At 43.7% G+C, this 17,922-nt stretch overlaps 1 protein-coding gene across 1 annotated transcript; it reads right to left on the bottom strand.

Moving 5' to 3' along the window:
- Positions 1-2,799: 2,799 nt before the first annotated feature.
- LOC121837887 lies at positions 2,800-17,265 on the bottom strand (the record flags this gene model as incomplete). The annotated part of the gene is made up of 5 exons (XM_042293749.1): positions 17,262-17,265; positions 7,393-7,434; positions 4,369-4,389; positions 3,006-3,112; positions 2,800-2,916 (listed from the first exon to the last, which is right to left on the bottom strand). Coding segments are annotated over exons 1-5 (291 nt in total), but the record flags the coding sequence as incomplete, so codon positions are not given.
- Between the last annotated feature and the right edge of the window lie 657 nt (positions 17,266-17,922).

Genomic DNA, 17,922 nt, shown 5'->3' with positions numbered 1-17,922 from the left:
AGTAACCTCGGGATCAAAAACTTCCACTTCAGACTTCAAACTTTATCTCAGTTGGCGTCTCAAACAAATTCGAAAAATGTATTACAGTATCAGTATTTCTGTATTAGTATTTTTTCCCTCCCTACATTGTATTCCTGTTTTGTATTTCCAAAGACATTTTGCCTCTTTTTCAAATGTATTTCCGATGCGTATCGCGATACATTTTTGCAGATATATTTTAGTATCAGTATTTTAGCTACTATTTTAATGTATCCCAGTATTTGTATTTCCAAATACATTTTTGAGTATTTCTGCCCAACCCTGGACGCTACAAACCCCAAAACATCACTCGTACATCGATATCTCAAAAGGATGGCCGTACTTTTGGGAAAGAAGGGCGCGATCAAGCGAGTTCTTTGACGTAACTGTCCTCCGGGAGAATTTGAGAATGAGGAGAAGCGGCCTCGCTTCTCTCCTCCTCGCTTCTGTTCATCAGCTTGACGGGACGAAGCGAGGTCGAGAAAGAATGGGAATCGTGACGTGCCTTGTCTCGTCGGCCTCGTCGGCCGGGTTCAATCGCGCACTTCTTTTCCAAAAAATACGGCGATCCGTTAGATATATCGCCGTATGAGTGATATTTTTTGGTTTTGCAGCTTCCCGCCTATCCGCCCGGCCTTGTTTAGTGAGCTCGAAATTTCGGTTCAGTATCCCTTTAACACTAAAGGCCCATTCGCACTCTTGCGACTGCTTGCGACCTCTTAAACCTGAGTTCCTTAAAACTTCTTAAACCAGAGAACACACTGGCGCCATCTATTGGGAAGCAGTGTAAACTCGGCGGTCCGGCATATTTTTTTTTATTTCTCGCGCAATATCCTTTCTTTTTTGGCTCGAAAAACTTTTGTCAATGTTATAAACGAGCCTTTCTATGGGTATTACGCACATTTGACCTCGGAAATCCCGCAAAACCTTCGCTTTTGTGAAATGCAGTTCTAGGGTCACCGCATAGATGGCGCCACAATGTCAGTGTGTCCCCTCATTCTAGAAACATTTAAGAAGTTGTAATAGATCTCGTCTCTCTCAGTCGTACTCGGTCGCAAGAGTGTGAACGGGCCTTTAGCCTCTGCTGTATGTGAGCGCCTTCTACAGAGGCTAAAAACCGGTTCCAGAGAGCAGAGGCAAAAATAAATTAATGTCCGTGCATGTAATTCTGTACCATCATGACATGTCCCATAACCTAAAAAAAAGAGGCGGCGATATCCGGTGTCTCGCGCGTCTTTACAGCGCCTTGCAAACACAGTAAAGTTGTGCCCTATGATGAAGCCAAAAGCGAGCACACAAGAATGCAAAAAGGAGCACAGCACTCGCTACACGGAATGCGCTTTAGGTGTTATTTATGAAATACCGCTTTCGTGCTGGCGAATGCATGTAAATTGGCGAAACTGGGCGACGTTTCAACATGAGGGCACAAAAACACTTTCTGTCGGTAAAAAAATATATATATATATATCAGGAGGTTATTTGCCAGTGCATTGTAATAAGTGCTGTTACTACTGTGGTTTGTGAAGCTCACGTGTTTTCGCAAAAGCAAAGGAAGTACCGGTAAGGAAACTCGCGGAAGCCTACTTTATTAAAAAGAATGGCCACGACTGGCATAAGCATGCAATCAGTTTCAATATCAGATAAAGAAAAAGCTTTTTTGGATGGTCACGTTTGATCTCCCTTTTATCGTCGGGAGCTGGTTACTGCTATTTATACTGCTGTATCTACGCCAAATAAGCAGTTCGAAGTCTGCGCTTCGTGTGTCGTACTAGTTTCTGCCTCTGTCCTTGTCCTTTGCGCAGTTTATTTCCCCAGGATTGTATCTAAGAAACAGTTTTTGCACGAGAAATTATGGCACAGCGCTGATTTCATGTAGACCTTACGTCAATTATGCTAAACGAAGCCAGGTAATAAAGCCATTGTCCCTTGTGATTTGCTTCTCAGCCTACTGGACTGTTTTTCCAAGTTCCGACTAACTGGCAAAAAAATACAACTGATGATTTTTTTTTTAATTTACGCAAAATATTGATATACTCTCTAGCCAATTTTCTACAGAAATAATGTATCAACTGGCTTTATTTTTAGCTTCACACAAACAACTATTTGCATTTCTACCGGGAACTATGTCGTAGTAATATTAATTCATAACTAAAGACCACATGTTTATATATCAGAATGAAAGGAAGACGTCAATGCACTTTGTAAATGTTTGTTCGAATCCAAAAGTACCAATATCTAATTGAGCTATGTTGAATTTAAATTGGTTAAAAACCAGTTGCGGACGGATAGTGGTATCAGTGTTGTGTAAAACGGAAGGACAAAACAATCAGGGCAAACAACTAGAGCTCTCAGGATCACGTAAATATTTGAGTAGCGCTGTGTAATCAGTCAGACCATTAACAGTTTTAATCTAAAACAATGAAATCACGCATAATTCGTATGTTACATAGAAAATGCAAGCCAATCAGCTTAAATATTCTTTTCTGGTCATAAAACAACTGGAATTGCAGTAAACTACCATAAAAGACACATTTGTTAAGTACTTTGGCGAACCTATGGAGACATCTGACCTTTTATCCAGAAGTAGCTAAGGTAGATATTAAAAAAAAAAAAAGTAAAATACCTGAAAATAGTAAATACCTGAAATTAAAAACACCTTAAAAATCGCAGGTGTGGTTTGGTCACATTCGAACATGTGCTTTCAGTGCACAATAAACTAGATGTCTTGCTACTTTCTAATGTATAAAATGGCGAGCCTGTGTACCGCAAAATTCAACCTACCATGCTCTGGACGTCGCAAAGGAAGCCTTCTGGTATTCGTACCACTTTATTGTTTGGTGGGGTTCCTAATCCCAGACATGTATAGGTACAATTTTTTAAGTTATCTTTTATTTCTTTCTGAAAGGTTAGAACATTAAGCGATCATTAGAAATGAAACTTATTTATGCGGTTTTCGGTAGACATTTTGCATAGTTCAAGATACTTACTTCGTTAACCTTGTACAATTGGTTCTGCGAACCGCAGTTGGCTAGCAGTTGTAATACATAGCTTCTCTTCTGGTCTGCGTTACCCACGAAATCTGGCAATTCGTAGCCTGGAAAGAGTGATCAAACACAAGTTCCTCATACGACTCCATAGAAACTGTTTTGGCCAATTTTTTATAATATTTTTTAATTATCATTAAATATTGAATTTTTTTTAGGAACTGGAAAATATTAATTCAGGCTCAGGCAACCGAAATACGAAAAATTATGCCAAACCGCTAGGCGTTTGTTCTGATCTGTGAGCGTATAACATGACACAATTGATTGTGGCTACTTAATGGGTTAATGAAGCAACAACTTATTTTGTGAAACTCTCCGTGTTGCTAGTTCCCGCACTACATAACTAGAACCAACGACGGCGATAAAGAGGAGGTAGTAACCGAATGACGGCAACCTAAGTATTTCAGAATAGCGCCGACAGTACTCGAAAATATACGAAAAATTTGAAATGAGATCTCTGAAACACTGAACCAACAGGTAAGATACTACTTACTCTAATGGAAATCTCAATTTGAAGTCGAAACAAATTTTGTATTTTCGTCTTCTCGCAGTTAATTAACCGGCCACTTTTACGTCCACTCATACTAAATGGCTCGCGGCTTGCTGTCTTCAGGGTAAGTTACTTTTATCGCCTTCTTAATGCTATTTTTAACCTTTGTAGTTTTAAGACATTACGAAAATTTGGACATCAACAAAACACAATTTCGAAGTGATATAATTATAGTTTATAGTGCAATTTTTATCCTAGTGCGCAATAAAACAACACGCTACAATATCTCAACCAACATTTATACTACTGTGTTTTAATAAAGACTGGATTTTAGTAGTATATAAGTTGACATGCAGTCATCAGTGAGCATGATGTTCCTTGACTCGTACAATTCTCTAACAAGACTTTGTATCCTGCCCTCGTTAAAAAAAAAAGATATATAAATATACGAAGCGATTAAACTTGGGGAACACTGTCGTAGGTATGGTTAGGTGTAACAATCTACTCAAACTCTACATAAAAATGGTCTGATATAAATTGTTTCTAAGCTATACATGGAATCATGATATATATTAATCACTGGAAAAGCTAAGCATCGTTTGCTCACGCATACTTAATCTCACGGATATATTGTAGTTGAAGAATAGCTTTCTTATTTTGACTGCGTACGGATGAGTGTGTCAGTTGTTTCTGGAACTAAAACGTAGTATAATAAAAATGAAATATATGCACCGCTTAATAAACGTTTTATAATATTCAGTAAATTGCGAAATAAATAAAAAAACATGAATAATTAGGAACCACATTTTAACTCACCTATTTTACTGTCTTCTGTTTCTTCTTGTCGAAATGTTCAGTAAAATTATGAAATGAAAAATACATATGCAATTGTTTATTATTTTTGCAGAAGCGGAAAGCGTGACGTCAAGAGCAAAGTAGAATATTGCAACATGGTGGTTTTTGAGAACAAAATAAAGCGTCTGGCCGGGACCATACGCCTTAGAAGTAAGCCACGTGGTTTTAAGTCTTCATTTTGCAACCAAGATTCTGTACGTTCGCTTGTCTAGCTTTGCATCAATCGTGGATAATGTGATAAGCTGGCACGAGCATCGCTCTGGGGGTACCTACAGGGTACAACCCTAAGAACCAGCACAATTGGCACGTCTTGCGAAATTCGGATTTCAAATATACATACCTCAAACTGAGCACGCGAATGTCATTTAGCAGAATGTGTTATGTCTATTTTTTATAGCTCATATCAAAGCCGAGGAAATCTTAGAATATAGTAAATTCCGTCTCCGTACTTTTGCAGTTCGCGATACCGACTTGTTCGTCAGCCGCACACTGATTTGTGAGCCTGCTATTAGGTGGCGCCTTGAAAGCAACGCTTTACTATATAGTCTCACGGCCTGCAGAATAATCGCGATAAATAATAATTTTAACATTGTATTGTTGTTGTTTGCGGTTTTAATGGCGCAAGAGCATCAATGGCCATATATATAAAAGCAATTATTCTGTTTCTTCTTTTCGCATCTCAAGACAGACAAACTCCCTTCGTTCAATAAAACTAGACCTCGAAGAAATCGAATGTTTCTTTTATATTTTCGTTGCTATCTGTTCGCGCATCTCTGCTGGGCGTGTAGCGACGCGCGAACGCAAAACAAACTACACAGTCAAACAAATATTTGTTCTGCTTCAGAATTCATTCTCTTCAACAAAACTAATCCGCTTGTTTCTAAATGCAAAATACAACTGCATCATCGTTTATAAATTTTGTTAGATCTTTATCACGATGTTAATGCTCGTCGCCATGCTTTACTATGGCATCCTCTGCGTTTTTTTTAAAGCCAACTGGTTTACGAGAGTGATCAACTCAAACTGCAGAGAGCTGGAATTTAATGGCGGGCACCTCCCTATAAATTGATTGCACATTCGCATACCTGCTTCGTTGTGTAGCAAGGAGGATGACGAGCAGAGAGACTGAGAAACGCTTGGCGATGTTTGCAGGTGATGCACGCTTTCTCAACCCTCTCGCCGCTTGCATTGCGAACTCGGATATAAACCACGCGACTCCGGTCGAGCAGTTGCAAACACTGTAAAATCTAGGCACACTACGTTTTTGTGTCCAGCACGCCACCGGGTCGCTGACTCGCAAACCAGTGGGCAGACGATGCAGCCAAGCAAATCTAGTCGCAATGAATGGGGCCTCTGAACTGTGGACGGGGCTTAAAGATGGCCGTGATTTCCACCTAAATAGCGTCCTGCGGCGTAAATATAGCGCTATTTGATTTTCGTGTCAAATTTATGTTGTGAAGTACTTGTTCCATCGAGGTACTTAAAAATCAATTTTTGTTTTGTTATTTCAGCGTCTCTTATTAACAACGAAGACGCTACAGAAAAGTAGCGGACGCCATTTGAAGGATTTATATATTTAAACGAAGCCTAGAATATATTGCACTTCATATTTTAAATAATACGTGGGAGAGTATTTGGGCATAAACATTTTATTTAAGATACTGAACAGACTTGCATGCGTTCTCGGATTTTGCGAATATAGGTGCCCAAATATAGTAGGTGTCAATATTCAAGAATATAAAGAATAAATCATTCAGCTTTATAGAATAATTGTTGAGAAGGCACAGGAAGACAAGGTTTTTGGCGGCGCCGGGATTTAAACTCCGGGTTTCTCAATCACCGGTCGGGTATGTTGTGCACCCCGTCGTCTTCCCAACCGGTGATTGGAAGTCCCGGAGTTTGAATCCCGGCGCCGCCGTAGACCTTGTAGTTCGGCAGCTTCGTAGGAATCATTCAATTCGATTAGTACGTTTCATTAATCTATATATTTTTGATTATTTCCTCCTAAAGGACTACGCCTGGGCCCTTGATGGACAAACCTACCAGTTGATCAAATAGGGCTTTAATCGTGACTACATTTTCTAAATGATTTATTGGTTAAATTTCGACAACTAAAAAAGTGAAAATTCAACGGTCTCATCACTACGACGTGGAAGACTACACATGCATGAAGTCAAACTTTAGGTGAAATTTTAAATAAAATAAACTGTAGAGGCGAGATGTGTAATTCCAAACAAGTGGAGAAGGTTATTCGTATCCCAGCCACCTCCAGGCTGTGCAAGTGTCCATTTAGCACAACAAAGACTCTTTTGATAATCACAGGAGTTCACTACTACCGGATACTCTTAACAATTTTTTTTTGCCTCTGCGGTTAGCTAATAATTTGTTAGTGTGGGTGTCTTTTGACTGCTCTCAACTACATATCAAGGTTGATTTAAAATCCGATATTGTACATTGCGCCGCTTATCAGATATTCAGCAAGGGCAAACAATGTTATTTCGACTTTTTAAAAGCTATTATGCAGGATAATCAACGAAATAGATTAATCTATTAATTAATCAAATAAAGGATAAGAAAATTGCGTTAAAATGTTTAATTGACGCCCGTTCACATAATAAACTAGATAAGACGATGAAACTGCCTCGTCAGAGTATGTACCAAGTATAGACTAGCATACACACCTATTGCGAAGTGTTTTATTGCGGTGATGTTACACAAAAAAAAAATTGGTTTCCAATAGCAACTTGTTAGAAATTTTGAGGAGTTGAAATTAATATAATTTGTGACAATTACGACTATTACAATTGGAAACACATTGGTGAGTTATTGGGGTGATTGTTTTTCGGAATTCTATTACATAAAGCTCAGCATAATGCAAATGAGAGTTATAGACCTTGTCCTTATTAATTGGACACTGTTAATGTTTTTTTAATAATAATCATATTACATGCGACAAATACAAAACGCAAACCAGAATGTACGTACTCGTGGTTGCTTCATCGTTTTGTTCTTCGTTTCCTGAACTTCCTATAAAATAAAAAAAAACAGGTTTAAAGTTTTTGCAGAGCAACAACAATTGCAATCGTCGCCCTTGTCAGCTGACCGTTCAAAATATAGGTAGTGTCAGGCTATTTCATATATGGCAAATGAGGAAGGATTTTTATTAGAGAAAAGATAATTCGGGGCATGCTAGGACTTTTAATATATTTTAAACGGTTTTTAATTATTAATATACTATATATGTATTCGTCTGGATAATGCCCCACAGAACCGAGATAAATTGTTCTTTTGCTCTTAAGAAAGTTTAACTAGCCAAATACAACAACAAAAAGTTTGATATTCCTAGTTGTAATAAATTTAAAAAAAAATTCAACAACGTTAATCTAAGCCATTTTTGTTGTCTTCGCAAAGTTAGAAAGCCTAAATATTACTGCTAAGAAAACTGTCAAGCGTAAAAAATAGTAGGCGTGCAAATGGCTGCTGAAGATTAAACTTTACGAATTCTACCTGAGACTGTGCAGTAACAAAAGCTCCAAATACGTTGATTGAGAAAAAAGAAATAGCACAAACAACCGGAAGCATTTTGTGCGTTTACTGCCTAATTCTCAACATGGCGTCGTATCGCGTATCGTGGGACTCGCAGGCTAGACGGCGATGGCGGCGGACGACGGGCGTGGGCACTCTACTTCAGAACTGTCGTTCGCGGTACCGGCGAATTCTGTCTTTCTTCAAAAGAACAATTTTGGACCGATCAAAACAATTAGGATTCATTCCGTACGACACGCTCGACCACCAAGCCGATTTGCACGAAGACGTCGCCGAGTCGTCGCCCCTTCTCGCGGCTGAAGGCGCCGCTCGTCTTATGAACACAAATTGGTAAGAGCTTGAAAAACGCGCAAACGTCAAGCACGATGTGCGTACTTTGAGTTGAATATGCATGCCTACGATTTATTTATTAGGTGAAAATGTGGACATTTCGCGATATTTACATGTCTTTTTTTACAATTATCACTGAAACAAAAGTTGTTGACGAAACGTCAATAACGTACGGTCACCTCGGAAAGTGTCCGCTTTCAGAGGTGCCCGTAAGTGTTCTGCCGGAATTGCAGCCAGCCATTGGTCCCGATCTCGTTGATCTTTCGGGAACTTGTGCAGACTCTGCCGCACAATGACATTTTTGGATGCAAAACCTGTGAGGCAGCTCCCCACGCAACATCTTGCGGGCATTCTTTCCGGAGCCGATCACGGGCATTCATCACTCATTTCATACTCTTCAGTGTACAAAAAAAAAAATACTCATATTGAAGTCCAGAACAGCGAGCGGCACAAACATAACTGCAAAGCAGTCGCACATCAACCCGCGTCGTCTACTGCGCTCGGCCGAAAAAAAAAAAAAAAAAGAAAGAAGAAAAAAAAAAAAAGAGAGAAAACGAAAAAAGCGCGGTTGGGCGTAGCCACGTGATTTCCGGCCCATTCTCTCTTCTACATTTCTCCGACCTCCGTGCGCATGGTTCGGTTTTGGTTTCGAGCAGTTGTGTTTCTTGGCTTTATTAAGAATATACCTGACTCTGTAGCAAGATATTAATTGGGTAGTGTTGTGTTCTGCTTTTATGTTCGCAACACTGTACATACCATAACGTGATCTGGCAACCTATGACTCGCATTAAAAAACGCTTTTTCGTTCAACGTTCGAATGGACTCGTCGACCCTTTCTTCGTGTCCTCAGGACACTAGATAATAGCGACGAGTGAAGACCGTTGAGGAACCCTGCCGTGCCTGCTACTGCCTGCTGCCGGTGAGCGGACGCCATGCTCAGTTGCAGTCCGTCACCACCCCCGTTCCTCGCTACGCCGGGACCAGCCTGCGTGCATGGCGGCAGTGGAAGTTAGCTTTCCTGAACTACTTGGAAGCCGGCGGCGGCGACGACTTCGCGCCCAAACGCAGGAAGACTATTCTGCTAAATGCGCTGGGCCTGGAGGGACAGCGGATCTACAATAGTGTAGCACCAACTACTCCGGCATCGGTCATCAAAGAAAAAGGAAAGGAAGGAGTCACCAAAGGGCATGACGAAAAGAACGTATTCGACGAAGCACTGGCCGTGTTGGACAACCACTTCTCGACTGCGACGAACGAACTGATGGAAAGACATCGTTTTCGTCAGCGCCGTCAAATGCCAGGTGAAGCCTTCGAAGCCTACGCCGCCGCCCTTCCTGAGTTGTCGTCGGACTGCAACTTTGGAGAGGCAGCTGACGAGACTATACGCGATCAGCTCTTGGAGGGGACAGCGTCGCAGCGCGAGCGCCTGCTCTTCGAGGGAACGAGTCTGACACTAAACTGCGCGATCGACCTCGGCAGGCACATCGAGCAGACTCAGCGAGAGCTGAAGGAGTTTGCTGGAGACCCCGTTGTCCAGCGAGTTGTCAACAAGCCGACGAGTGGGAGCACCGGAAAGGCGTCGACTGCGTCGTGCTACCATTGCGGCTCGAGTGCGCACCGCGCGAATGCGAAGGAATGCCTGGCCAGAGACAAGACATGTCGCAACTGCAACAAGCGGGGGCACTTTGCTGCGGTGTGCAAGACGAAGCGGAGGAAATAAGGGCGGCAGGAAAATCACGCCGCGAAAGAATCGTCGGCGGCCACGAACTGGACCCTGACAACTTGAACCTGGACCCTGACAACATGCGAGAGAAAGGGATCTACGACGACATCGACGTTGACAGCGTGACACTACGGTTTCTGGTCGACACCGGCTCGTCTGTTTCACTTCTGAGGGAAGATATCTTCTACAAGCACTTCGCTGGCCGCTCGGTGACTGACGCGACGGTGACGCTGCTGGATTACTCCAAAAAGCGTATAACAGTGAAAGGCTGTTTTTTAGCTGACGTAGCCTACAAACACACACGCACGTGTGTTTTGTTTCATGTTAGCGTGGCAAGTCACTTCTTGAACTGGATGCCAATCAGAACCTGCAGTTGAACATCCATGGCGACACGCTCAGCTGTCTACAAACTGTCGCGCACTCAGCGGAATTGCTGCCAATGAATCTACGCGGTGAATTCTCACATCTTTTTTCGAGCGAGCTTGGCCTGGCCAAGGGCTTCCTTCTTCAAGTCAAGGTGCGTGCATCGGTGAAGCCAGTCGCTGCGAAGCTACGGCCCATTACGTTGCACAAACAGGTGTCTGAAGAGTTGCAACGGTTGGAACGTCTCGACATCATCGAGCGGGTGGATGCAGCGGAATGGACCTCGCCCATTGTCGGGGTTCGGAAGAAGGACGGCACGATCCGATTGTGCGTCGACCTGAGGGAACTGAACAAAGCCATCATCGTGGATGGGTTCCCACTTCCCCATACTGAGGAGCTGCTGCACCAGATGGTGGGTGCTACCCGGTTTTCAAAGCTCGACTTGGCATCTGCGTACCACCAGGTTGAACTGACGCCCGACAGCCGCGAGTTAACAACTTTCGTCACCCACGATGGTCTGTTTAGGTCCAAGCGCGTCTGTTTCGGACTTGCATCAGCGCCGGCAGCCTTCCAAAAGATGATGTCGCTCATCCTGAAAGGATGCAGTGAGGTTCTCTGTTACATCGACGACGTCAATGTGTGGGGGAGGACGACCAGCGAGCACCAAGAAAACCTGAGACGTGTCCTGAGGCGCATTTCCGAGGCTGGACTCGAACTGAATGACAGGGCGTGTTCGACGTGGACCAGCTTTCTTTCCTCGGACACGTGGTGGGCAAGGAGGGCCTCGCTCCTCTGCATTCGAAGGTGGAGGCTACCGTTCAAGCACCAGTACCGAAGGACGTCTCGGCGTTGCGGTCATTTCTGGGACTCGGAGGCTACTACTCCCGTTTTTTCCCACACTATTCTGATGTGGTCGAGCCTCTCAGCAAACTTCTGCGTCAGAGCCAGGCATTCACTTGGGATGACGCATCGCAGAGAAGCTTTGAGAAGATCAAAGAGGTTCTGTCGTCATGTCCCGTCATCAAGATGTTCGACCCTAACCTTCCAGTAGTTGTGACCACCGACGCATCAGACACTGGCCTTGGAGCCGTCCTTCAGCAACAAGCTGGGCAAGAGCTACACACTGTGGCCTTTGCCTCCAGGTCACTGACTTCTACCGAGCGGAGGTACTCTGCTGGGGAAAAGGAGGCGTTGGCGTGTTTGTTTGCTTGTGAATATTGGCATATCTACCTTTGGGGCCGAAGGTTCCCACTTAGAACGGATCACCATGCGCTGGTGACTCTGTTATCGTCCAGAGGTTCCGGCAGGAGGCCACTACGAATTGCAAGGTGGTCAGCGAGACTCCTTTACTACAATTTTGACATCGTCTATCAAAGAGGCAGCGACAATGCTGTCGCAGATGCGCTGTCCCGACTACCTTTGGTGGCAGCAACAGAGCCAGAGATGGAGGAAGAAGTTGTGTCTTTGGTGTCATCTTGCATCACCAAAGATCAAGTGCAAGTCGTAACTGCCAAGGATCCTACCCTAAGGCTAGTGACCAAGTACCTCGAGAAGGGATGGCCAGCAAAGAGGATGCTCACTCAGGAGCTGATGCCTTTCTTCCAGCTTAGGGAAGAATTGTCCATGGTGGATGGCATAGTCTTCAGGGAAGACAAAGTTGTTGTGCCGGAATCGCTAACCTCGGACTTGGTTTCTTTTGCACACGAGGCACACCCTGGCATCGTGAAAACCAAACAAAGACTTCGAGACTAGTTCTGGTGGCTCCGAATGGACAGGCAGGTGGAGTGTGCCGTGCGAAGTTGTCACGTGTGCCAATCAGCCGACAAGTCAGCCAAACCGGTCGTGGCACCACTACGTCCAGTTACTCTCCCGGAAAAGCCCTGGCAGAAGCTGGCTATGGACATCGTGGGTCCGCTGAACCTGACCACCGCTGGTCCTAAGTTTGTCGTCACCCTTGTGGACTACCATTCCAAGTGGCCGGAAGTTTGTCTTGCAAATACAGTTAAGTCACAAGCGGTGATAGGTTTCTTGCGAGGCGTGTTCAGTCGGGAGGGCTATCCGGAAGAACTCGTAACAGACGACGGGCCACAGTTCAAGTCGAAGCTTTTCGAAGACTTCCTGAACCAAAGAGAAATCAAGCACTGTGTCTCGTCGGTATACTACCCGCAGGCCAATGGGTTGGTCGAACGATTCAACAGGAGCCTAAAGAACTTTATTCAAGTTTCAGTTTTGGAAGGACGACCACTTAAAGAAGCCGTCGTGGACTACTTGGGCGTATATCGGTCTACCCCACACTCGACCACAGGAGTGTCTCCTGCTCAGCTCCTCCACGGTCGCCAAACAAAGACCCGACTTGACATCATGAGCCTTCCGTCAAAGAACTTCTTTCAGGAGCCAGCCACGGCAATGGAACAGTTACGAGCTCGTGTCCAAATCAAGCAGCGCTCGACGGAAGAGATGCAAAAAGAAGTGCCAAAACTCCAAAATTCAAGAAGGGTGATTTCGTAAGGGTCCGTAAACACACAAGTGGCGGTAAGGGTGAGCTATCATAATCCCGACCACTGAAAATACAGAAACAGGTGGGTCCAGGCACTTTCCGCTTGGAAAACGGACGCAGCTGGAATGCCGACAAGCTGGTGGCTGTGCCTGAGGAGTGCGTCACGGAAAGAGGTAAACGGTTGCTACACTTGCTACCCGTTCCTGGAGATCAAGAACAGTCATCCAGGAGAACCGTCTCGGACAGCCAAGGCGAATATTCCGTTGGGGATAATTGCGAAGCTTTGACAACACCATGTCAAGTTTCTGGAGGCGCAGACTCGGTTGAGGAACATCGCCTAGCAGCTTCGGCGGCGCCAATAAAAATTACGATTGGACCAGATTCCGTTGAAGAACAACGTCAGGAAGTTTTGACGTCGCCGGTACCAGTGTCACAAGATGAATGTCCTGTTGTTGGACTTCGACTGGAAGATTCTGCGGCACCTGCACAGGCTCAAGGAACGACGTGGTCGGACGGACCTCGCAGAGGACCGTCGACAAGAGAACGACGGCGTCCCTCCCGTCTGCAGGACTTTCATATAAATTAGCCATTTTTTGCTTAGTTGTTTCGTTTTTCAGGGGGGATGATGTTGTGTTCTGCTTTTATGTTGGCAACACTGTACATACTACAACGTGATCTGGCAACCTATGACTCGCATTAAAAAACGCTTTTTCGTTCAACGTTCGAATGGACTAGTCGACCCTTTCTTCGTGTCCTCAGGACACTACAGGTAGTCCTCTGGCACTATACTAAATCGCGTGGCAAAAAATTTGTTTTAAGGGGTGTCAGTGTCTCTTTAAGCGTAGTTACGTGTCGGTGTGCTGGGCCCCTCGCTACGGGCCTTTGGCCTTTCCAGCATACCCTAGCTCTCCTTAGTTGAAATAAAGTATTGTTATTGTTATTTAGTTCGAATTTCAGGTTGAACGAGTGATCTCTATTGTAGTAGCCTGAATCGCGGATTGGGAACCCATCGGATGCACCGCCGGTGGCCATTGCTTGACACCAGGCAATACACGCAAGTTTACGGGCGAAATTCGCAAAGGTACGAATATTGAAGCTTTCACGCTATACTTTAACGCGAGCATTTTACGATGTGCTGCGATCATTATATCGGGTATTTGGAGATCGAATCGGCATTTGTCAAGTGTTCGAACGCCGATACAAAAATCAAATGTGCCGGAGCACCACCGACATGCCGACGTCGCTTGCTTCAGTTGCTAAATAAATAACTAGTTCAAAAAATCAACGACACGCTTCAAGTTTTAAGTACAAAACGAGCGTGTTGGTAACAGTAATGAAGCACTAGGAAGATACATAAGTCCTTGTTGTCCCTCCCCCTCTATGTATCTTCCTCATGCTTAATTTAAAGTTTTAGTTCGTCATAGAAGCCCTCATGGCAGTTCAATACAAAGGCTTGTACCTGACCTGTTCTGCTCAAGCGCTTGAAACGATGCGAATGTCCCCAGTAAGTGCCTTCGAACTTATCGTCTGCTAAGCTCTGATGACTTCGACTCCGCATTGACACTCGGCAACCCTTGTCTTCCTCAACCACAGCGCAATGTACGCTCAACAAAGTCGCAATCCTGACCCTCAAACACACACACACAAAAAAAAACAGCGTCATTGGACTGCTTTTGTTATTTCCGCCCAGAAAATTAAATGTTATTTCCAGAAACACGATAAGAGTTTATAGACGAAAAAACCCCACTAAAGTAAGATGCCGCAGTTCTTTCCGTTCCTTCCATGGAGCCTCATGCATTACCTGGTGTCAAGCAATGGCTCCCAGTGGTGCCGCTCGAACCCAGCAAGACAAGCATCAATCCGCGGTTCAGCCTACTACTATAGAAATCAGTAAGTTGAACAGGGTGACGACATTACACGCAGGTGCGAGGGAATGCAGAAAGGATCATTGTGAAAACAAATCAGTTGGTTGCGTGAACGATGTCTCGTACGAAATACCTTAGCTTGTGGGTTTAAATATGTAAGTCAGACGTAAACGTGCATTGGCGATAAATTAAATGAGCATCAAAGGAATGTGAAGATCAATGTATCGAACTCTGAAATAGCAAAATACGCTCACGAGTGTAACAACTGTATAGCCACTTGGTCAGAGAGGGAAGTTATACACAAGGGGAGTGATGACATCAACAGGCGAGTAAGAGAGACTATAGAGACAAAATATATAGGTGACTGCATTAGTCAGGCTTCCTGTCAGTCTGTTAACGATATTGTTTTACTATATGGAATACCTCGGCGTTAGTAAATCGCTAAGGTTAGAGTATGCGAAATGACGCTTTGTGAGAGTTGTGTATGATCGGCACATCAGAGAGGAGTTGTTTTTTGATTATCCGCTTGGTAACAGCCACTGTGGGTTTTTTGCTTCTTTCGGAGAGGCTTTTAATTTGCGATGTGGATCTCGTCTATAAAGTGCTCAATTCTGCTTGTAACTTTTAGAGCGCAGCTCTTAGGCGCTCGTTTCCGGCTTGAGCGGCGTCGGCATAACCGCGAGGTCACGTGACCCCCCCAAGGTCACCCCAAGGTCACGTGACCCACCAAGGTCACCCCGAGGTCACGTGACCCCCAGAGGTCACGTGACTCCCGACGCCACGTAACCCCGCCCCCGGAGGTCACGTGACCCCCTCCCCGAGGTCACGTGACCCCCCCCCCCCCCCGAGGTCAGGTGACCCCCCCGGAGCATATTCAAGAATGAAGGGAGGAGGAGGAGAAGGAGGAGGAGGAGGAGGAGGAGGAGGAGGAGGAGGAGGGGTCTACCCTCCCCTCAGTACCCTTCCCTCGTCCTCCTCAAGAGCTGCGCCCCAATTCGGCGTTACAGGGCTTTCACTTTTTTTTCCTGCTTGAAAGTAAAATCTCAATCCATGTATCCCGACAACAAAGAATGACCAAAGCGCCTTTTTTACCCTCTATCTGACCCTTCATTGACATGCATGCAGCTTCTGTATGACAATATGAGTGTATTACGAATGATTACTTTTAGTTTTGTCTTTCACCTCTCGTACATATGTGAGATGAAGGACTAAGGCCTGCCAGCTGTTCAGGGGAACAATAAACATGAAATGATTGATTGATTCTTAACCATACTATTATCTATACATCATGTTGAGAGGAAGGAAGAGATAAGGTCAGCACTACAAATGAGAAAATTACATGTTTACATTAGTACTCTCAATAAAGGACCTCCTTTCACGAGAAACGAAAGACGTAACATACTAGTATACACTTACACAGCGTATTTATAGCGCAAGTGTTTTAACACTGCTCTTTTATCTATAGAAATCGAGTGTAATTAGCGCACTCAAACGAAAATTGGGATGAACATAGCCTCTCAATAAACGAAGGTACTTGAAAGCTTTTCTTGTGCTTAATTTTTACAACAAAGCAGAATAAACCTATGAGGCGCGCAATTAAAAAAAGTACTGGACACTGATATTGGCGCCAAATTATTGTTGTTGTTTGAAGTATCTCAAAACTAAACTAACTTGACTTTCAGGGGAATGCCGAATAAATAAAAGGCCCCCTTTTAAAGTTACATTGCAGAACTCAATGAGAGATCGACTTTAGGAAAGTAAATATTCAATTTAAAATACCTGCTGAATAGAGATATAAAGTTCTAAAAGTATGAAAATATTTATTTTTGTAGACGAAAGGAGGTGTCTTAAATAATTCATAACCCACTTAAACTAAATGAAACACCAGACAGTACTCACCATCAGATGTTGGATCTTTTGGTTCGCTTCCTTCTTGATTAAAAAGAAAATGAACGAACTCAATTAATTTTAAAACCATTATGCTGCCAAGAGTTACAAGGTCACTTGTAGCAATATCACGCTTTGTAATAGCTGGTTTGTTTGTAAAAGTAAGTACACCCTTTATTACCGAGATCAACGTACAGCGCCGAGCAAACTAGTATTGCCGCGCTTTGGTCTATCCCTCAAGGTGTGTTTTCCAATAGGAGCTACAGCCCCCGCATTTATTTTAATAGCATCCCCTTTCACCATCTCGTAGTACGCTCCTGTTAATTGCTGTGCTCTGTATAGACACTAGGCACGTGGGGAAGCAAAACGTTTGCTTCAGACAACCACACAAATACGGACTACAATCTGCGAATAATGTTGCGCCGAGGACCCACGCACTGGAAATATCTTATCAGCCTTAACTCGGCATTTTAGAGGCACTTTACATACCAAGCTTATTGTTCAAGAAACTCTGCTGTCCTTGCACACCGGTATTCCCTCAAATTGTTCCAGCTGTCATTGCACCTATCCTATTGCCAAACGTTCTGCTGTTTGTTACTTGCTTGATTTCTTGACGTAGAAAATTTAAGGTTTAGACATTTACCCATGTTGTATAAACTATTCTGAATAGAAAAATAAAGTTTTGGAAACATATTTAAGTGAAAATTAATAATATTGAAGAGCTGGTCGTTGGTTCGAAACAGCAGTTTACCATTGGCGTGTTTAAAAAAAGAGAGCGAGAAAAAAAAAAAAAAAAAAGACGCAACAGTTTCTTGCTGATGACCCAAAGCCTTCGAAAAGGAAACTCTGATGCCGCGGAAAAGCTCACGGCCTCTTTAAGAGAAGCACTGGTGAAATTGATTTAATTACAGATTTGCATAAAAATTTAGTAATCCCATTACTTTAGTTCGTTTCAGCATAAGTGCAGACGCAGCCGAAGCTAAGATCTAGTAGAACCAATCAAGCAGCGCCAAAAGCGCACGTTACTAAGCCCTTTCCGTTTATTATTACTTCAGCAATCATAGAACTCGTACAGAAACATGAGCACCATGATGGTACGTTTTTGACGCGGTCTGATTCATCTCATCAGCTTGTAGCGTCGGCTGCATCTGAACTGAAGGTGAATCGTAGACACATATATATTAGTACCCCAAATTGCAAGTCACGAAGGTTTTTTTAATAAAGTTATTGAAAGTTAATATTTGGGCTGAGAGGCTTTACTGGAAACACTAAAAACACAGCATCAGATATTAGGGGGGGCATTT

This window comes from Ixodes scapularis, unplaced genomic scaffold, assembly GCF_016920785.2.
Source record: "Ixodes scapularis isolate PalLabHiFi unplaced genomic scaffold, ASM1692078v2 PGA_scaffold4__175_contigs__length_147842914, whole genome shotgun sequence".
NCBI classification, from domain to species: Eukaryota; Metazoa; Arthropoda; class Arachnida; order Ixodida; family Ixodidae; genus Ixodes; species Ixodes scapularis.
The sequence above is the reverse complement of the archived record's forward strand: the minus strand, read 5'-3'. Positions and strand labels throughout refer to the sequence as shown.